We start from the raw sequence: 24355 nt of genomic DNA, 5'->3' as shown, positions 1-24355 counted from the left end.
ATAAAATCACATGGTAACCTAAAAAGGAACTGTCAATTAAATCACATGGTAACACAAAATAGGACCTGTAAATAAAATCACATGGTAACCTAAAAAGGAACTGTCAATTAAATCACAGGGTAACACAAAATAGAACCTGTAAATAAAATCATATGGTAACACAAAATAGGACCTGTAAATAAAATCACATGGTAATCTAAAAAGGAACTGTCAATTAAATCACATGGTAACCCAAAATAGGACCTGTTAATAAAATCACATGGTTACACAAAATAGGACCTGTTAATAAAATCATATGGTAACCTAAAAAGGAACTGTCAATTAAATCACAGGGTAAAACAAAATAGAACATGTCAATAAAATCATATGGTAACCTAAAAAGGAACTGTCAATTAAATCATATGGTAACCTAAAAAGGAACTGTCAATTAAATCACAGGGTAACACAAAATAGGACCTGTTAATAAAATCATATGGTAACCTAAAAAGGAACTGTCAATTAAATCACAGGGTAACACAAAATAGAACATGTCAAAAAATAATATGGTAACCTAAAAAGGAACTGTCAATTAAATCATATGGTAACCTAAAAAGGAACTGTCAATTAAATCACATGGTAACCTAAAAAGGAACTGTTAATAAAATTACAGGGTAACACAAAATAGAACCTGTAAATAAAATCATATGGTAACCTAAAAAAGAACTGTCAATTAAATCACAGGGTAACACAAAATAGGACCTGTTAATAAAATCATATGGTAACCTAAAAAGGAACTGTCAATTAAATCACAGGGTATCACAAAATAGGACCTGTTAATAAAATCATATGGTACCTAAAAAGGAACTGTCAATTAAATCACAGGGTAACACAAAATAGGACCTGTTAATAAAATCATATGATAACCTAAAAAGGAACTGTCAATTAAATCACAGGGTAACACAAAATAGGACCTGTCGATTAAATCATATGGTAACCTAAAAGGAACTGTCAATTAAATAATATGGTAACCTAAAAAGGAACTGTCAATTAATTCACATGGTAACACAAAATAGAACCTGTCTATTAAATCACAGGGTAACCTAAAAAGGAACTGTCAATTAAATCATATGGTAACCTAAAAAGGAACTGTCAATTAAATCATATGGTAACCTAAAAAGGAACTGTCAATTAAATCACAGGGTAACACAAAATAGGACCTGTTAATAAAATCATATGGTAACCTAAAAAGGAACTGTCAATTAAATCATATGGTAACCTAACAAGAGATCCCAGAGGGATCTTAGCGCCCACCAAAGATTGATCTATGTCTGACAAATGAAAGAGGGATCTTTTCTCTGCTTTTCAAACTTACAATTCTTTTTTCTGCTTTTCAAACTTTAAACTATCAAAATCCAAGATGGTGGTCGCAAAATGCAATAGGCAGAACTAGGGTCCTAGAGGAACCTACATATGATATTTGAGAACAATCCCTTCAATACTTTCTGAGAAATAGCGGTAACAAACTTTAACTATCAAAATCCAAGATGGCCACCGGTCGGCCATCTTGTTGACCGATCAGTCCCAAAATGCAATATGCACAACTGGGGTCCTAGGGGAACCTACATATGAAATTTGAGAAAGATCCCTTCAGTGCTTTCTGAGAAATAGCGGTAACAAACTTTAACTATCAAAATCCAAGAAAGCTACCTGTCGGCCATCTTGTTGACCGATCAGTCCCAAAATGCAATATGCACAACTGGGGTCCTAGGGGAACCTACATATGAAATTTGAGAAAGATCCCTTTCGTGCTTTTTGAGATATAGCGGTAACAAACTTTAACTATCAAAATCCAAGATGGCTACCTGGCGGCCATCTTGTTGACTGATCAGTCCCAAAATGCAATATGCACTACTAGGGTCCAAGGGGAACCTACATATGAAATTTGAGAACAATCCCTTCAATACTTTCTGAGAAATAGCCGTAACAAACTTTAACTATCAAAATCCAAGATGGCTGCTTGTCGGCCATCTTGTTGACCGATCAGTCCCAAAATGTAATATGCAGAACTAGGGTCCAAGAGGAACCTACATATGAAATTTGAGAAAGATCCCTTCAGTACTTTCTGAGAAATAGCGGTAACAAACTTTAACTATCAAAATCCAAGATGGCCACCAGTCGGCCATCTTGTTGACCGATCAGTCCCAAAATGCAATATGCACAACTGGGGTCCTAGGGGAACCTACATATGAAATTTGAGAAAGATCCCTTCAGTACTTTCTGAGAATTAGCGGTAACAAACTTTAACTATCAAAATCCAAGATGGCGGCTGGTCGGCCATCTTGTTGACCGATCAGTCCCAAAATCAATATGCACAACTAGGGTCCTACGGGAACCTACATATGAAATTTGAGAAAGATCCCTTCAATACTTTATGAGAAATAGCGGTAACAAACTTTAACTATCAAAATCCAAGATGGCTGCCTGGTGGCCATCTTGTTGACCGATCAGTCCCAAAATACAATATGCACAACTAGGGTCCTAGGGGAACCTACATATGAAATTTGAGAAAGATCCCTTCAGTGCTTTCTGAGAAATAGCGGTAACAAACTTTAACTATCAAAATCCAAGATGGCTACCTGGTGGCCATCTTGTTGACCGATCAGTCCCAAAATGCAATATGCACTACTAGGGTCCTAGGGGAACCTACATATGAAATTTGAGAAAGATCCCTTCAGTACTTTCTGAGAATTAGCCGTAACAAACTTTAACTATCAAAATCCAAGATGGCGACTGGTCGGCCATCTTGTTGACCGATCAGTCCCAAAATGCAATATGCACAACTAGGGTCCTAGGGGAACCTACATATGAAATTTGAGAAAGATCCCTTCAGTACTTTCTGAGAAATAGCGGTAACAAACTTTAACTATCAAAATCCAAGATGGCTGCCTGGCGGCCATCTTGTTGACCGATCAGTCCCAAAATACAATATGCACAACTAGGGTCCTAGGGGAACCTACATATGAAATTTGAGAAAGATCCCTTCAGTACTTTTAGAGAAATAGCGGTAACAAGAATTGTTAACGGACGGACGGACGGACGGACGGAAGGACGGACGGACCACGGACCACGGACGAAAGGCGATTTGAATAGCCCACCATCTGATGATGGTGGGCTAAAAAGGAACTGTCAATTAAATCACAGGGTAACACAAAATAGAACATTTCAATTAAAATCATATGGCAAACGAAAAAAAGACCTTTTAATTAAAATTTACTATGTGATATAAAATTCAATACGATATGTAAGTATCCCAAACCTTCCCCCTGATATGTCTGTATCCCAAACCTACACCCTGATATGCCTGTATCCCAAACCTACACCCTGATATCACTGTATCCCCAACCTTCCCCCTGATATGTCTGTATCCCAAACCTACCCCCTGATATGTCTGTATCCTCAACCTACCCCCTGATATGTCTGTATCCCAAACCTACACCCTGATATGACTGTATCCCCAACCTGCCCCCTGATATGTCTGTATCCCAAACCTACCCCCTGATATGTCTGTATCCCCAACCTACCCCCTGATATGTCTGTATCCCAAACCTACACCCTGATATGACTGTATCCCCAACCTGCCCCCTGATATGTCTGTATCCCAAACCTACCCCCTGATATGTCTGTATCCCAAACCTACACCCTGATATGTTTGTATCCCAAACCTACACCCTGATATGTCTGTATCCCAAACCTACACCCTGATATGACTGTATCCCCAACCTGCCCCCTGATATGTCTGTATCCCCAACCTACACCCTGATATGTCTGTAATCCCAACCTACCCCCTGATATGTCTGTATCCCAAACCTACACCCTGATATGTCTGTATCCCCAACCTACCACCTGATATGTCTGTATCCCCAACCTGCCCCCTGATATGTCTGTATCCCCAACCTACCCCCTGATATGTCTGTATCCCAAACCTACACCCTGATATGTCTGTATCCCAAACCTACACCCTGATATGACTGTACCCTGATGATGACTGTATCCCCAACCTGCCCCCTGATATGTCTGTATCCCCAACCTACACCCTGATATGTCTGTATCCCCAACCTACCCCCTGATATGTCTGTATCCCAAACCTACACCCTGATATGACTGTATCCCAAACCTACCCCCTGATATGACTGTATCCCCAACCTGCCCCCTGATATGTCTGTATCCCCAACCTACCCCCTGATATGTCTGTATCCCAAACCTACACCCTGATATGACTGTATCCCCAACCTACACCCTGATATGACTGTATCCCCAACCTATTCCCTGATATGACTGTATCCCCAACCTACCCCCTGATATGTCTGTATTCCCAACCTACCATCTGATATGTCTGTATTCCCAACCTACCATCTGATATGACTGTATCCCAAACCTACCCCCTGATTTGTCTGTATCCCCAACCTACACCCTGATATGTCTGTATCCCAAACCTACCCCCTGATATGACTGTATCCCCAACCTTCCCCCTGATATGTCTGTATCCCAAACCTACACCCTGATATGACTGTATCCCCAACCTACCCCCTGATATGTCTGTATCCCCTAAACTACCCCCTGATATGTCTGTATCCTAAACCTACCCCCTGATATGTCTGTATCCCAAACCTACACCCTGATATGACTGTATCCCCAACCTACCCCCTGATATGTCTGTATCTCCAAACCTACCTCCCCAACATTACCCCTGATATGTCTGTATCCCAAACCTACCCCCTGATATGACTGTATCCCCAACCTACACCCTGATATGTCTGTATCCCAAACCTACACCCTGATATGACTGTATCCCCAACCTACCCCCTGATATGACTGTATCCCCAACCTTCCCCCTGATATGACTGTATCCCCAACCTTCCCCCTGATATGTCTGTATCCCAAACCTACCCCGATATGTCTGTATCCCAAACCTACACCTTGATATGACTGTATCCTCAACCTACCCCCTGATATGTCTGTATCCCAAACCTACCTCCCCAACATTACCCCTGATATGTCTGTATCCCAAACCTACACCCTGATATGTCTATCCCCAACCTACACCCTGATATGACTGTATCCCCAACCTACACCCTGATATGTCTATCCCCAACCTACACCCTGATATGACTGTATCCCCAACCTACACCCTGATATGACTGTATCCCCAACCTACACCCTGATATGTCTGTATCCCCAACCTACACCCTGATATGACTGTATCCCCAACCTACACCCTGATATGTCTGTATCCCCAACCTACACCCTGATATGTCTATCCCCAACCTGTATCCCAAACCTACCCCCTGATATGACTGTATCCCACAACCTACACCCTGATATGTCTGTATCCCCAACCTACACCCTGATATAACTGTATCCCAAACCTACCCCCTGATATTTCTGTATCCCCAACCTACACCCTGATATGACTGTATCCCGGACCTTTCCCCTGATATGACGGTATCCAGTTCCACAACCTACCTCCTGATAAAGCTGATTTGATCCCATTCTGGATGGCCTTCACTTGCTTCCATTTAATGTTTTCTAGGGCAGGTGCTTCCTCACTCTTCACTATCTTGAGGTTGGTGAATTTCTCATCCTCTGGGGTATAACTGACAGACATTGTAAGATTAACTGTATGTTGTTGGTTACCAATAACAGTATCTAAGGTTTCCTTTTGTACAATGTCCTTTCCACCGATGACCTCCCTGTAGGCTACCTGTAATGGTCCTAACTCCACGTCCACTTTATACTCCTGTATAATACGGTTCTTTATGACCTCAAGATGGAGTTCTCCCATCCCTGATAGTATAGTCTGGGTTGTCTCCTCCTTGTACTCCACCTGGGACAGAAACATACATATGTAATCATGGAACCTAATATGTCCACTTGGTGACAGAAACATACATATGTAATCATGGAACCTAATAGGTCCACCTGGAGACAGAAACATACATATGTAACCATGGAACCTAATAGGTCCACCATATGTAATCATGGAACCTAATAGGTCCACCTGGAGACAGAAACATACATATGTAACCATGGAACCTAATAGGTCCACCTGGAGACAGAAACATACATATGTAACCATGGAACCTAATAGGTCCACCTGGAGACAGAAACATACATATGTAACCATGGAACCTAATAGGTCCACCTGGAGACAGAAACATACATATGTAACCATAGAACCTAATAGGTCCACCTGGAGACAGAAACATACATATGTAACCATGGAACCTAATAGGTCCACCTGGAGACAGAAACATACATATGTAACCATAGGAACCTAATAGGTCCACCTGGCGACAGAAACATACATATATAACCAATGGAACCTAATAGGTCCACCTGGAGACAGAAACATACATATATGTAACCATGGAACCTAATAGGTCCACCTGGAGACAGAAACATACATATGTAACCATGGAACCTAATAGGTCCACCTGGAGACAGAAACATACATATGTAACCATGGAACCTAATAGGTCCACCTGGAGACAGAAACATACATATGTAACCATGGAACCTAATAGGTCCACCTGGAGACAGAAACATACATATGTAACCATGGAACCTAATAGGTCCACCTGGAGACAGAAACATACATATGTAACCATGGAACCTAATAGGTCCACCTGGAGACAGAAACATACATATGTAACCATGGAACCTAATAGGTCCACCTGGAGACAGAAACATACATATGTAACCATGGAACCTTATAGGTCCACCTGGAGTACCTAATAGGTCCACCTGGAGACAGAAACATACATATGTAACCATGGAACCTAATAGGTCCACCTGGAGACAGAAACATACATATGTAACCATGGAACCTAATAGGTCCACCTGGAGACAGAAACATACATATGTAACCATGGAACCTAATAGGTCCACCTGGAGACAGAAACATACATATGTAACCATGGAACCTAATAGGTCCACCTGGAGACAGAAACATACATATGTAACCATGGAACCTAATAGGTCCACCTGGGACAGAAACATACATATGTAACCATGGAACCTAATAGGTCCACCTGGAGACAGAAACATACATATGTAACCATGGAACCTAATAGGTCCACCTGGAGACAGAAACATACATATGTAACCATGGAACCTAATAGGTCCACCTGGAGACAGAAACATACATATGTAACCATGAACCTAATAGGTCCACCTGGAGACAGAAACATACATATGTAACCATGGAACCTAATAGGTCCACCTGGAGACAGAAACATACATATGTAACCATGGAACCTAATAGGTCCACCTGGAGACAGAAACATACATATGTAACCATGGAACCTAATAGGTCCACCTGGAGACAGAAACATACATATGTAACCATGGAACCTAATAGGTCCACCTGGAGACAGAAACATACATATGTAACCATGGAACCTAATAGGTCCACCTGGAGACAGAAACATACATATGTAACCATAGAACCTAATAGGTCCACCTGGAGACAGAAACATACATATGTAACCATGGAACCTAATAGGTCCACCTGGAGACAGAAACATACATATGTAACCATGGAACCTAATAGGTCCACCTGGAGACAGAAACATACATATGTAACCATGGAACCTAATAGGTCCACCTGGAGACAGAAACATACATATGTAACCATGGAACCTAATAGGTCCACCTGGAGACAGAAACATACATATGTAACCATGGAACCTAATAGGTCCACCTGGAGACAGAAACATACATATGTAACCATGGAACCTAATAGGTCCACCTGGAGACAGAAACATACATATGTAACCATAGAACCTAATAGGTCCACCTGGAGACAGAAACATACATATGTAACCATAGAACCTAATAGGTCCACCTGGAGACAGAAACATACATATATGTAACCATAGAACCTAATAGGTCCACCTGGAGACAGAAACATACATATGTAACCATGGAACCTAATAGGTCCACCTGGAGACAGAAACATACATATGTAACCATAGAACCTAATAGGTCCACCTGGAGACAGAAACATACATATGTAACCATAGAACCTAATAGGTCCACCTGGAGACAGAAACATACATATGTAACCATAGAACCTAATAGGTCCACCTGGAGACAGAAACATACATATGTAACCATGAACCTAATAGGTCCACCTGGAGACAGAAACATACATATGTAACCATGGAACCTAATAGGTCCACCTGGAGACAGAAACATACATATGTATAACAATGGAACCTAATAGGTCCACCTGAAGACAGAAACATACATATGTAACCATGGAACCTAATAGGTCCACCTGGAGACAGAAACATACATATGTAACCATGGAACCTAATAGGTCCACCTGGAGACAGAAACATACATATGTAACCATGGAACCTAATAGGTCCACCTGGAGACAGAAACATACATATGTAACCATGGAACCTAATAGGTCCACCTGGAGACAGAAACATACATATGTAACCATGGAACCTAATAGGTCCACCTGGAGACAGAAACATACATATGTAACCATGGAACCTAATAGGTCCACCTGGAGACAGAAACATACATATGTAACCATGGAACCTAATAGGTCCACCTGGAGACAGAAACATACATATGTAACCATGGAACCTAATAGGTCCACACCTGGAGACAGAAACATACATATGTAACCATAGAACCTAATAGGTCCACCTGGAGACAGAAACATACATATGTAACCATGGAACCTAATAGGTCCACCTGGAGACAGAAACATACATATGTAACCATGGAACCTAATAGGTCCACCTGGAGACAGAAACATACATATGTAACCATAGAACCTAATAGGTCCACCTGGAGACAGAAACATACATATGTAACCATGGAACCTAATAGGTCCACCTGGAGACAGAAACATACATATGTAACCATGGAACCTAATAGGTCCACCTGGAGACAGAAACATACATATGTAACCATGGAACCTAATAGGTCCACCTGGAGACAGAAACACATATTGTAACCATGGAACCTAATAGGTCCACCTGGAGACAGAAACATACATATGTAACCATGGAACCTAATAGGTCCACCTGGAGACAGAAACATACATGTAACCATGGAACCTAATAGGTCCACCTGGAGACAGAAACATACATATGTAACATGGAACCTAATAGGTCCACCTGGAGACAGAAACATACATATGTAACCATGGAACCTAATAGGTCCACCTGGAGACAGAAACATACATATGTAACCATGGAACCTAATAGGTCCACCTGGAGACAGAAACATACATATGTAACCATGGAACCTAATAGGTCCACCTGGAGACAGAAACATACATATGTAACCATGGAACCTAATAGGTCCACCTGGAGACAGAAACATACATATGTAACCATGGAACCTAATAGGTCCACCTGGAGACAGAAACATACATATGTAACCATGGAACCTAATAGGTCCACCTGGAGACAGAAACATACATATGTAACCATGGAACCTAATAGGTCCACCTGGAGACAGAAACATACATATATAACCATGGAACCTAATAGGTCCACCTGGAGACAGAAACATACATATGTAACCATGGAACCTAATAGGTCCACCTGGAGACAGAAACATACATATGTAACCATAGAACCTAATAGGTCCACCTGGAGACAGAAACATACATATGTAACCATGGAACCTAATAGGTCCACCTGGAGACAGAAACATACATATGTAACCATGGAACCTAATAGGTCCACCTGGAGACAGAAACATACATATGTAACCATGGAACCTAATAGGTCCACCTGGAGACAGAAACATACATATGTAACCATGGAACCTAATAGGTCCACCTGGAGACAGAAACATACATATGTAACCATGGAACCTAATAGGTCCACCTGGAGACAGAAACATACATATGTAACCATAGAACCTAATAGGTCCACCTGGAGACAGAAACATACATATGTAACCATAGAACCTAATAGGTCCACCTGGAGACAGAAACATACATATGTAACCATAGAACCTAATAGGTCCACCTGGAGACAGAAACATACATATGTAACCATAGAACCTAATAGGTCTGCCTGGAGACAGAAACATACATATACATCTGTATAACAATGGAACCTAATAGGTCCACCTGAAGACAGAAACATACATATGTAACCATGGAACCTAATAGGTCCACCTGGAGACAGAAACATACATATGTAACCATGGAACCTAATAGGTCCACCTGGAGACAGAAACATACATATGTAACCATGGAACCTAATAGGTCCACCTGGAGACAGAAACATACATATGTAACCATGGAACCTAATAGGTCCACCTGGAGACAGAAACATACATATGTAACCATAGAACCTAATAGGTCCACCTGGAGACAGAAACATACATATGTAACCATAGAACCTAATAGGTCCACCTGGAGACAGAAACATACATATGTAACCATAGAACCTAATAGGTCCACCTGGAGACAGAAACATACATATGTAACCATAGAACCTAATAGGTCCACCTGGAGACAGAAACATACATATGTAACCATAGAACCTAATAGGTCCACCTGGAGACAGAAACATACATATGTAACCATGGAACCTAATAGGTCCACCTGGAGACAGAAACATACATATGTAACCATGGAACCTAATAGGTCCACCTGGAGACAGAAACATACATATGTAAACCATAGAACCTAATAGGTCCACCTGGAGACAGAAACATACATATGTAACCATAGAACCTAATAGGTCCACCTGGAGACAGAAACATACCTATGTAACCATGGAACCTAATAGGTCCACCTGGAGACAGAAACATACATATGTAACCATGGAACCTAATAGGTCCACCTGGAGACAGAAACATACATATGTAACCATGGAACCTAATAGGTCCACCTGGAGACAGAAACATACATATGTAACCATGGAACCTAATAGGTCCACCTGGAGACAGAAACATACATATGTAACCATAGAACCTAATAGGTCCACCTGGAGACAGAAACATACATATGTAACCATGGAACCTAATAGGTCCACCTGGAGACAGAAACATACATATGTAACCATGGAACCTAATAGGTCCACCTGGAGACAGAAACATACATATGTAACCATAGAACCTAATAGGTCCACCTGGAGACAGAAACATACATATGTAACCATGGAACCTAATAGGTCCACCTGGAGACAGAAACATACATATATAACCATGGAACCTAATAGGTCCACCTGGAGACAGAAACATACATATGTAACCATGGAACCTAATAGGTCCACCTGGAGACAGAAACATACATATGTAACCATGGAACCTAATAGGTCCACCTGGAGACAGAAACATACATATGTAACCATGGAACCTAATAGGTCCACCTGGAGACAGAAACATACATATGTAACCATAGAACCTAATAGGTCCACCTGGAGACAGAAACATACATATGTAACCATGGAACCTAATAGGTCCACCTGGAGACAGAAACATACATATGTAACCATAGAACCTAATAGGTCCACCTGGAGACAGAAACATACATATGTAACCATGGAACCTAATAGGTCCACCTGGAGACAGAAACATACATATGTAACCATGGAAACCTAATAGGTCCACCTGGAGACAGAAACATACATATGTAACCATGGAACCTAATAGGTCCACCTGGAGACAGAAACATACATATGTAACCATGGAACCTAATAGGTCCATCTGGAGACAGAAACATACATATGTAACCATGGAACCTAATAGGTCCACCTGGAGACAGAAACATACATATGTAACCATGGAACCTAATAGGTCCACCTGGAGACAGAAACATACATATGTAACCATGGAACCTAATAGGTCCACCTGGAGACAGAAACATACATATGTAACCAAAGAACCTAATAGGTCCGCCTGGAGACAGAAACATACATATGTAACATTGGAACCTAATAGGTCCACCTGGAGACAGAAACATACATATGTAACCATGGAACCTAATAGGTCCACCTGGAGACAGAAACATACATATGTAACCATGGAACCTAATAGGTCCACCTGGAGACAGAAACATACATATGTAACCATGGAACCTAATAGGTCCACCTGGAGACAGAAACATACATATGTAACCATAGAACCTAATAGGTCCACCTGGAGACAGAAACATACATATGTAACCATGGAACCTAATAGGTCCACCTGGAGACAGAAACATACATATGTAACCATGGAACCTAATAGGTCCACCTGGAGACAGAAACATACATATGTAACCATGGAACCTAATAGGTCCACCTGGAGACAGAAACATACATATGTAACCATGGAACCTAATAGGTCCACCTGGAGACAGAAACATACATATGTAACCATAGAACCTAATAGGTCCACCTGGAGACAGAAACATACATATGTAACCATGGAACCTAATAGGTCCACCTGGAGACAGAAACATACATATATGTAACCATGGAACCTAATAGGTCCACCTGGAGACAGAAACATACATATGTAACCATGGAACCTAATAGGTCCACCTGGAGACAGAAACATACATATGTAACCATGGAAACCTAATAGGTCCACCTGGAGACAGAAACATACATATGTAACCATGGAACCTAATAGGTCCACCTGGAGACAGAAACATACATATGTAACCATGGAACCTAATAGGTCCACCTGGAGACAGAAACATACATATGTAACCATGGAACCTAATAGGTCCACCTGGAGACAGAAACATACATATGTAACCATAGAACCTAATAGGTCCACCTGGAGACAGAAACATACATATGTAACCATGGAACCTAATAGGTCCACCTGGAGACAGAAACATACATATGTAACCATGGAACCTAATAGGTCCACCTGGAGACAGAAACATACATATGTAACCATGGAACCTAATAGGTCCACCTGGAGACAGAAACATACATATGTAACCATGGAACCTAATAGGTCCACCTGGAGACAGAAACATACATATGTAACCATGGAACCTAATAGGTCCACCTGGAGACAGAAACATACATATGTAACCATGGAACCTAATAGGTCCACCTGGAGACAGAAACACATACATATGTAACCATGGAACCTAATAGGTCCACCTGGAGACAGAAACATACATATGTAACCATGGAACCTAATAGGTCCACCTGGAGACAGAAACATACATATGTAACCATGGAACCTAATAGGTCCACCTGGAGACAGAAACATACATATGTAACCATGGAACCTAATAGGTCCACCTGGAGACAGAAACATACATATGTAACCATGGAACCTAATAGGTCCATTGTAACCTGGAACCAATAGGTCACCTGGACAGAAACATACATATGTAACCATGGAACCTAATAGGTCCACCTGGAGACAGAAACATACATATGTAACCATGGAACCTAATAGGTCCACCTGGAGACAGAAACATACATATGTAACCATGGAACCTAATAGGTCCACCTGGAGACAGAAACATACATATGTAACCATGGAACCTAATAGGTCCACCTGGAGACAGAAACATACATATGTAACCATGGAACCTAATAGGTCCACCTGGAGACAGAAACATACATATGTAACCATGGAACCTAATAGGTCCACCTGGAGACAGAAACATACATATGTAACCATGGAACCTAATAGGTCCACCTGGAGACAGAAACATACATATGTAACCATGGAACCTAATAGGTCCACCTGGAGACAGAAACATACATATGTAACCATGGAACCTAATAGGTCCACCTGGAGACAGAAACATACATATGTAACCATGGAACCTAATAGGTCCACCTGGAGACAGAAACATACATATGTAACCATGGAACCTAATAGGTCCACCTGGAGACAGAAACATATATATGTAACCATGGAACCTAATAGGTCCACCTGGAGACAGAAACATACATATGTAACCATGGAACCTAATAGGTCCACCTGGAGACAGAAACATACATATGTAACCATGGAACCTAATAGGTCCACCTGGAGACAGAAACATACATATGTAACCATGGAACCTAATAGGTCCACCTGGAGACAGAAACATACATATGTAACCATGGAACCTAATAGGTCCACCTGGAGACAGAAACATACATATGTAACCATAGAACCTAATAGGTCCACCTGGAGACAGAAACATACATATGTAACCATGGAACCTAATAGGTCCACCTGGAGACAAGAAACATACATATGTAACCATGGAACCTAATAGGTCCACCTGGAGACAGAAACATACATATGTAACCATGGAACCTAATAGGTCCACCTGGAGACAGAAACATACATATGTAACCATGGAACCTAATAGGTCCACCTGGAGACAGAAACATACATATGTAACCATGGAACCTAATAGGTCACCTGGAGACAGAAACATACATATGTAACCATGAACCTAATAGGTCCACCTGGAGAACAGAAACATACATATGTAACCATGGAACCTAATAGGTCCACCTGGAGACAGAAACATACATATGTAACCATAGAACCTAATAGGTCCACCTGGAGACAGAAACATACATATGTAACCATGGAACCTAATAGGTCCACCTGGAGACAGAAACATACATATGTAACCATGGAACCTAATAGGTCCACCTGGAGACAGAAACATACATATGTAACCATAGAACCTAATAGGTCCACCTGGAGACAGAAACATACATATGTAACCATGGAACCTAATAGGTCCACCTGGAGACAGAAACATACATATGTAACCATGAACCTAATAGGTCCACCTGGAGACAGAAACATACATATGTAACCATGGAACCTAATAGGTCCACCTGGAGAACAGAAACATTACATATGAACCTAATAGGTTGCACCTGGAGACAGAAACATACATATGTAACCATGGAACCTAATAGGTCCACCTGGAGACAGAAACATACATATGTAACCAATGGAACCTAATAGGTCCACCTGGAGACAGAAACATACATATGTAACCATGGAACCCTAATAGGTCCACCTGGAGACAGAAACATACATATGTAACCATGGAACAACTACCAGAACACATAATGAACCTAATAGGTCACACCTGGAGACAGAAACATACATATGTAACCATAGGTTAACCTAATAGGTCACACTGGAAACAGAAACATACATATAAACCCTGGAGAATAGGTCCTACCTGGAACAGAAACATACATATGTAACCATGGAACCTGATTACTATCCACCTCCTGGAAACAAGAAACATACATACTATGTAACCATGGAACCTCAATAGGTCACACCTGGAGACAGAAACATACATATACAACCCATGGAACCTAATAGGTCCACCACTCTGGAGACAGAAACATACAATGTACTACCATAGAACCTAATTATGTCTTCATGTACACACCTGGGTCATATGACATCATGTACACACCTGGAACCTAATAGGTCCACCTGGACAGAAACATACATATGTAACCATGGAACCTAATAGGTCCACCTGGAACAGACACAACATACATATGTAATACCATGGAACCTAATATGTCACACCTGGAGACAGAAACATACATATGTAACCAATGGAACCTATCAATAGGTCCACCTGGAGACTCAAACATACATATGTACACAATACTACTATGACTACATGTACACACCTGATTACTATGACCTAATGTACACACCTGATTACTATCACTACATGTACACATCTGATTACTATGACTACATGTACACCCTGGTTACTATCACTACATGTACACATCTGGTTACTATGACTTCATGTACTACCCTGGTTACTATGACTACATGTACACACCTGGTTACTATGACTTCATGTACTACCCTGGTTACTATGACTTCATGTACACACCTGGTTACTACTTTGACTTCATGTACACACCTGATTACTATGACTACATGTACACACCTGGTTACTATCACTTCATGTACACAAATGGTTACTATGACTTCCTGTACACACCTGGTTACTATCACTTCATGTACACAAATGGTTACTATGACTTCCTGTACACACCTGTTACTATGACTTCATGTACACAAATGGTTACTATGACTTACACTGGTTACTATGACTTCATGTACACACCTGGTTACTATGACTACATGTACACACCTGATTACTATGACTACATGTACACACCTGATTACTATGACTTCATGTACACACCTGATTACTATCACTACATGTACACACCTGGTTACTATCACTACATGTACACAAATGGTTACTATGACTTCATGTACACACCTGGTTACTATCACTACATGTACACACCTGGTTACTATGACTACATGTACACACCTGGTTACTATCACTACATGTACACACCTGGTTACTATCACTACATGTACACACCTGGTTACTATCACTACATGTACACACCTGGTTACTATCACTACATGTACACACCTGGTTACTATCACTACATGTACACACCTGGTTACTATCACTACATGTACACACCTGGTTACTATCACTACATGTACACACCTGGTTACTATCACTACATGTACACACCTGGTTACTATCACTACATGTACACACCTGGTTACTATCACTACATGTACACACCTGGTTACTATCACTACATGTACACACCTAGTTACTATCACTACATGTACACACCTGGTTACTATCACTTCATGTACACACCTGGTTACTATCACTACATGTACACACCTGGTTACTATGACTTCATGTACACACCTGGTTACTATCACTACATGTACACACCTGGTTACTATCACTACATGTACACACCTGGTTACTATGACTTCATGTACACACCTGGTTACTATCACTACATGTACACACCTGGTTACTCTCACTACATGTACACATCTGGTTACTATGACTTCATGTACACACCTGGTTACTATGACTTCCTGTACACACCTGGTTACTATGACTTCATGTACACACCTGGTTACTATGACTTCCTGTACACACCTGGTTACTATGACTTCATGTACACACCTGATTACTATGACTTCCTGTACACACCTGGTTACTATGACTTCCTGTACACACCTGGTTACTATGACTTCATGTACACACCTGATTACTATGACTTCCTGTACACACCTGGTTACTATGACTTCCTGTACACACCTGGTTACTATGACTTCATGTATACACCTGATTACTATGACTACATGTACACACCTGGTTACTATGACTTCATGTAAACACCTGATTACTATGACTTCCTGTACACACCTGGTTACTATGACTACATGTACACACCTGGTTACTATGACTTCCTGTACACACCTGGTTACTATGACTTCATGTACACACCTGATTACTATGACTTCCTGTACACACCTGGTTACTATGACTTCCTGTACACACCTGGTTACTATGACTTCATGTACACACCTGGTTACTATGACTTCCTGTACACACCTGGTTACTATGACTTCATGTACACACCTGATTACTATGACTTCATGTACACACCTGATTACTATGACTACATGTACACACCTGGTTACTATGACTTCATGTACACACCTGATTACTATGACTTCCTGTACACACCTGGTTACTATGACTTCATGTACACACCTGATTACTATGACTACATGTACACACCTGATTACTATGAACTACATGTACACACCTGATTACTATCACTACATGTACACATCTGATTACTATCACTACATGTACACACCTGGTTACTCTCACTACATGTACACACCTGATTACTATGACTTCATGTACACACCTGGTTACTATCACTACATGTACACACCTGGTTAATATGACCACATGTACACACTTGGTTACTATCACTACATGTACACACCTGGTTACTATTACTACCTGTACACACCTGGTTAATATGACCACAGGTACACACTTGGTTACTATCACTACATGTACACACCTGGTTACTCTCACTACATGTACACACCTGGTTACTATCACTACATGTACACACCTGGTTACTATGACTTCATGTACACACCTGATTACTATGACTTCATGTACACACCTGGTTACTATCACTACATGTACACACCTGGTTAATATGACCACAGGTACACACTTGGTTACTATCACTACATGTACACACCTGGTTACTATTACTACCTGTACACACCTGGTTAATATGACCACAGGTACACACTTGGTTACTATCACTACATGTACACACCTGGTTACTATTACTACATGTACACACCTGGTTAATATGACCACAGGTACACACTTGGTTACTATCACTACATGTACACACCTGGTTACTCTCACTACATGTACACACCTGATTACTATGACTTCATGTACACACCTGGTTACTATCACTACATGTACACACCTGGTTATTATGACTTTATGTTCACACCTGGTTACTATCACTTCATGTACACACCTGGTTAATATGACCACAGGTACACACTTGGTTACTATCACTACATGTATACACCTGGTTACTATGACTTCATGTACACACCTGGTTACTATCACTACATGTACACACCTGGTTAATATGACCACAGGTACACACTTGGTTACTATCACTACATGTACACACCTGGTTACTATTACTACCTGTACACACCTGGAGACTTGGGTCCTCACGTTGGAGACACTCCAGTGCCAACTCCATCTTCCTCTGACTAGACATTGAAGGTGGTTCTATGGAACAGAAGAACACTGGAGGTGGTATCTGTATCCCAGCAAGAATAGCATTACTCAGATCTTCCTCATACTCGATGTCTTCTCCATCATACTCGCCTGAACTTTCCAGGACTAGGTCACTACTTGAATCAAGTTCTTCCTGTTGCAGTTTAAGCATATTTTTTCTAGCTCTTTTGGCTGCTGTCTGATTGGATGTGATTGTATCACCTGTTCTTACCTACGGAGATAAAATCCTTCAATGTCACAGGGATACAAGCATAACTTAACCAGTCATGGTCTTTTAAGGGCAATCTGGAGTACATCAATAAAACAACTGATCGACCTACACTCAGTGTCCTTTGTGGAATTCAGGACTAAGAGATGGAGATATAGTGCTAGGATTTTAGGAGTCCATCACCACTTGGCTCTTGCAGCATCTAATGGAAGACAAACTGATGAAGGGAGACAAATCTAATAGTTCACAGTAAAAATAATAATAAAGGGAGACAACTCTATAGAAAAATAATACTAAGAGGTTTTAGAAAGACAAACATCAACCGGTTAACTTTTGACCAAAGTCTTGTTCCATATGTATAACTGTATCATATATATATTTATATATATATATATATATATATAAACCAAGAAAAAGAGTACGTGTCCATGTAGAGTTGAATATATAAGAAATAAAAGTCTACGACTTTCCTCTTGTACATTCACCATTTCATGATGGCTCTTCAGGAGTAGAAATGTTTATTTTTCAAAGAACAAATTAATGACGTCACAAATAGCGTGACGTCACAAGGTACACACGTTTACATAACAATAATATGAAGTTGCGCCATTTTCTATTATGGCCTATTGAGAGTTGGTTTTAATATTTTTATAAGTTGATTTTCTTTGTTTTCCAACAAAACAGAGTCTGAAGAATGCAAATGATATAAAGGTATAACATTAAATTGATCACCTGCACAATCATGAACATGCTTATTGACATTCAAATTACGTAGAGAATCATAAAACATACTAAAGTGAATATTCCCTTTAATCTCGCCTCAAGGATTATTACAATTGTTAGTGAGAAGAAAATACAAGATATTAGACTTGGTCAGTTACAACAATATCTTAAGGCTCAATGTTATCCTGTTGAGGTAATAGAGCATGGTATTAGAAAGGCAATTGAAAAGGGACCTTTTACATCCCGCATACATGAACATAAAGTTAATACGGCTTTGATTCCTTTTGTTTCTACTTTCAATCCAAGAAATTTCAATATTTTTCCTGTGATTAAAAATAAATGTAATGAGTTAATGCAAAGTAGTGATCGTATGAGAAAGATTTTTGAAAACCATACAATTTTGCAAAGTAGAAGACAACCTAAAAATTTAAAACAAATGTTGACAAGTTCCAGGTTCAATAAATCTATTGCTGACCCCGTGGTGTCGAAATGTAAGACACCTAGATGCGGTACATGTCCAATTATTATTGAATGTAGTACATATGTTTTTAAAAATGGCTTGCATTTTACTGTAAAAGCAAACATGAATTGCAAATCGAAGTGTGTGATATATGCTATAATTTGTTCTCGTTGTGGTGATTTTTACATCGGCCAAACTAGTAATGAACTTAGAACACGTATGACTGTTCATAGGCAACAAACAAGAACGGATTCTCTACGTAATTTGAATGTCAATAAGCATGTTCATGATTGTGCAGGTGATCAATTTAATGTTATACCTTTATATCAATTGCATTCTTCAGACTCTGTTTTGTTGGAAAACAAAGAAAATCAACTTATAAAAATATTAAAACCAACTCTCAATAGGCCATAATAGAAAATGGCGCAACTTCATATTATTGTTATGTAAACGTGTGTACCTTGTGACGTCACGCTATTTGTGACGTCATTAATTTGTTCTTTGAAAAATAAACATTTCTACTCCTGAAGAGCCATCATGAAATGGTGAATGTACAAGAGGAAAGTCGTTGACTTTTATTTTTTTTATATATATATATATATATATATATATTTGATTAATGTACAAGTTGTTTGATTTAGGCTAAACCAATCTGCCTTATGTTGTTATGTAATGGATCTACAGCCCCTGGGTTAGAGACTTACCGACTTGAGCCCTGTAACACAGACTATAGTGCCTGGGCCAGACAGAGGTATTTCCTGGAAATCATCAGCATACACCTGAAGAAGTCGGGTCACTTTCTCACTTAAATTCTGATTCACATTATATATGTTAGTTCTTGCTTTTATATTGCCATTATATATTCTAAGAAAAGTCAGTGTTCCTCTTTCTTTATGGTGAATGATTTTAAACACCAGAGCACACAAGTCATTACCATAAAACTTTGTGAAATCAAAGCTCCTATCACTAGGGTTAGGCAGATAGAGACATATAGAGTCTATCAGAGGTTGTATACCCATGTTACGTAGCGAGCTTCCTCCCAATACTGGCACCATATGCCTGTCCACTGTAGCCTGCCTCAGGCCTCGTACCAGATCTATAGCCGGGACCTCTGCTATAGGGGTATTATATAACACATGCTCCTCTAGTTTAGAATCAAAGTCTGCTAAAGTCTCGACAGCATATGTTCGCCACTGCATCAGTTCTTCCCATGACTTCTGATCTGTCTCTGGTGTCATTTTCTTAACGTTAAACTTTCTTCCATTTGGGGATTCCTTCAAATCCCATGTTAGTACTTTCATACCAATAACATCAATCTGTTTCATGGTGTTTCTATCACAGCTGATGGGTACAAATATTGGCATAGTCTTCACATTTAGTTTGTCTTCTATTGACTGTAGACACTGCTGGAAGTCAGCGTAAGGTTTATCCATCTTGTTGAGGTAAATAATGGAAGGAATTTTGTACCTCTCAGCCTGTCGCCAAACAGTCAATGTCTGGGCCTCAACGCCTGGTTAAAAGAGAGACAGTAGTATTTATATTTAATTGTAATCATTTTCATAATATCTGTGTACTAGAAGTCATTAATGGAGAACAAAAGGATAGCTTTTTTTTTTTGCAGCCTTCTGTGAAAGCTAGATCAAATTCATATTACCTGTACTTTAAAGTGTATAACTTTGACTTAAGACTTGTAAAAGGCCATATTACCTGTACTGTACAGTGTATAACTTTGACTTAAGACTTGTAAAAGGCCATATTACCTGTACTGTACAGTGTATAACTTTGACTTAAGACTTGTAAAAGGCCATATTACCTGTACTGTACAGTGTATAACTTTGACTTAAGACTTGTAAAAGGCCATATTACCTGTACTGTACAGTGTATAACTTTGACTTAAGACTTGTAAAAGGCCATATTACCTGTACTGTACAGTGTATAACTTTGACTTAAGACTTGTAAAAGGCCATATTACCTGTACTGTACAGTGTATAACTTTGACTTAAGACTTGTAAAAGGCCAAGTTAACTTTGACTTAAGACTTGTAAAAGGCCATATTACCTGTACTGTACAGTGTATAACTTTGACTTAAGACTTGTAAAAGGCCAAGTTGATTCTTACAATGATCACGGTCACCACTAACTCAACAATGGCATCATTTGGTCAACACTTGTTTTCAACCAGGACCATGCATTTTCACAATAATAAAGTCATAGTTTATCTAACATTTTATAGGATCTAGTTATAACTTAAATGATAGGAAAACAAACCTGCAGCAGCATCTAGAACTGTGACTGTTCCATCCAGCACTCGGAGACATCTTTCTACCTCTACTGTAAAATCTATGTGTCCTGTTAAAACAGCATAATACACAAGTAATCAAGTATTCAGTTAGGCAGATAGAAGAGTGATTTATCATAAAACTTTCCAGGATATGATGTTAGCATACCTGGAGTATCAAGGAGATTGATTCTGTGTTTATTCCAGTCAAATGTCACAGCAGCTGATGTGATTGTGATTCCTCTTTCTCGTTCCTGATCCATGTAGTCTGTCACTGTGTCACCATCATCAACTGATCCTGTAATGTGTAGCATGTAATACATTGATGTACCTCTTATACTGATAGAGTAGCAGAGAAGATCATTGCTTGACAGTGGTTAGAACCCAGGACCTTCAAACATCAACAAGATACTCTACAAAGTGCAACCTGGTTGCTGATAATTGACCCGATCCACAACATGTACACTTATCTCTTTTACAATCAAAGACTCCACTCACAACCAAGGTTAAGGTATCCCACATCAAGCATTCAACTTGAGAAGGTTTGGTAACAGGCACTAAATGTACATATGTAAGTAGAACAGAAAAAATGGACAACAAAATTAATGTTTGATTAACCAGGGTCTGCCAAGTCACCCTTGGAAACCCAGTGTTTAATTCCACTACGTTCCGTATCAGACCGTAGGCTGATTAACGTGGGTAACTGACGATGCTGCCAGATAGGATACTCTATCCATTGACCTACCTGGTTAGCAGTGGTTTCAAAATTTCACATGGTTAATTATGTACAATACAAACTACTGGCGTAAGTGGACAAAATATTCCACTTATAACAGACTTTTCCAAAAGTCAGTCAGAAGTCAAATATATTGTGACAAAGATTGCCTGAAGTGTGTGTGTAAACAATATTTTGTCATAAGGCTTGCTACAGTTAGCTGGTTTCAGCTAGTTGTGGTGTGGTTTTTTCATCATTTACTAGATTGTTGTTGTCTGGTTGTGCCTATTACCCAACCAGTAGTCGTGAATGTAGGCAATATATTCTACTGTGCATCCAGATTTCCGAATGTCAGGAGCTGTTGACGAATACTTCATGATAGTCTTGTTTTGATTATGTGGAAATAATGTGTTTCATGAGATGCAAACAGATACTTTTTCCCAAATCACGACCACTGTCAGATCCTTCACGACTACTTGTAGGGTCCCAGTCCAAAAAAGCTATAAATAGATCTACTTTCATTTTAACCAATTCCATTTAACATTCATTTATGAAGACTGGCCATTCATATTTCCATGTAATTTGTATCAAAATCCAATATTTCGAACATTGTATTACTGGATATATTCTACAAACTAAGTTAAATAATTATCCTACCCAAATGTTCACTGAACCCCGAATAAAACAGCATGCGTTCAGTTGTTGTAGTTTTCCCGGCGTCAATGTGTGCTATGATGCCAATATTCCGTATTCGATTCGTTACTTCGGATTTTGATAACTTGAAAACTAATCTGTGTTGCATCATTAGAGGATATCTTCGTTTTATAATCGTTTGAAACAGGTATATTGTCTTGGTTGTAAATAAAGGTCGCATGGCCAATTCTTGTCCCTTCGGAATTTTACACTATTTTGATGTAAAACCCCGAGACAATACGAGTTATTCGTGGACTATAATATAGAATCCGGTTTAGGAAAAAAATCCGGATTATTTATTAAAATGTGTTTTTAAATTACGAATTACTTTTTCTGTCGTTTAATAGCACTATGTAAGTGCATAATATGATATTTATGGATTAATTTATTTGAGCAGAATTTAGTAAATATAGGTATTGGTACAATTTCAGCTGTAGATACTATCTAAATCTCTGTCTATTGCCGTCATAAATAGAAACTTTTGACTATGACAAAAACTTATATTAGATGCCTGTATTAAATGTATATATATTTCTGATAACGATAAGAACTACAGCATAAAGATTTCTTTTTTTTAAATGTATATTATTTGCA

The 24355-nt window shown here is 39.6% G+C and overlaps 1 protein-coding gene across 2 annotated transcripts in view; it reads right to left on the bottom strand.

Annotated features, from left to right (window-relative positions):
* The window catches only part of LOC138319336 (ribosome-releasing factor 2, mitochondrial-like), a 29930-nt gene extending 5971 nt beyond the window's left edge, over positions 1-23959 (bottom strand). Inside the window, exons 1-6 of one of the 2 annotated variants that reach the window (XM_069262415.1) lie at positions 23726-23959; positions 22523-22651; positions 22344-22424; positions 20781-21586; positions 18573-18896; positions 5503-5863 (exon numbers count right to left, since the gene is read on the bottom strand). In XM_069262415.1, coding sequence (XP_069118516.1) covers positions 5503-5863; positions 18573-18896; positions 20781-21586; positions 22344-22424; positions 22523-22651; positions 23726-23942 — 1918 coding nt within the window. In that variant the 5' untranslated portion in view covers positions 23943-23959. The remainder of the gene's footprint in view (positions 1-5502; positions 5864-18572; positions 18897-20780; positions 21587-22343; positions 22425-22522; positions 22652-23725) is intronic. The other variant, XM_069262416.1, reaches the window with a different exon arrangement.
* Between the last annotated feature and the right edge of the window lie 396 nt (positions 23960-24355).

Source organism: Argopecten irradians, chromosome 3 (genome assembly GCF_041381155.1).
Source record: "Argopecten irradians isolate NY chromosome 3, Ai_NY, whole genome shotgun sequence".
Taxonomy (NCBI): domain Eukaryota; kingdom Metazoa; phylum Mollusca; class Bivalvia; order Pectinida; family Pectinidae; genus Argopecten; species Argopecten irradians.
This window is presented reverse-complemented; position numbering and strand designations above follow the sequence as displayed.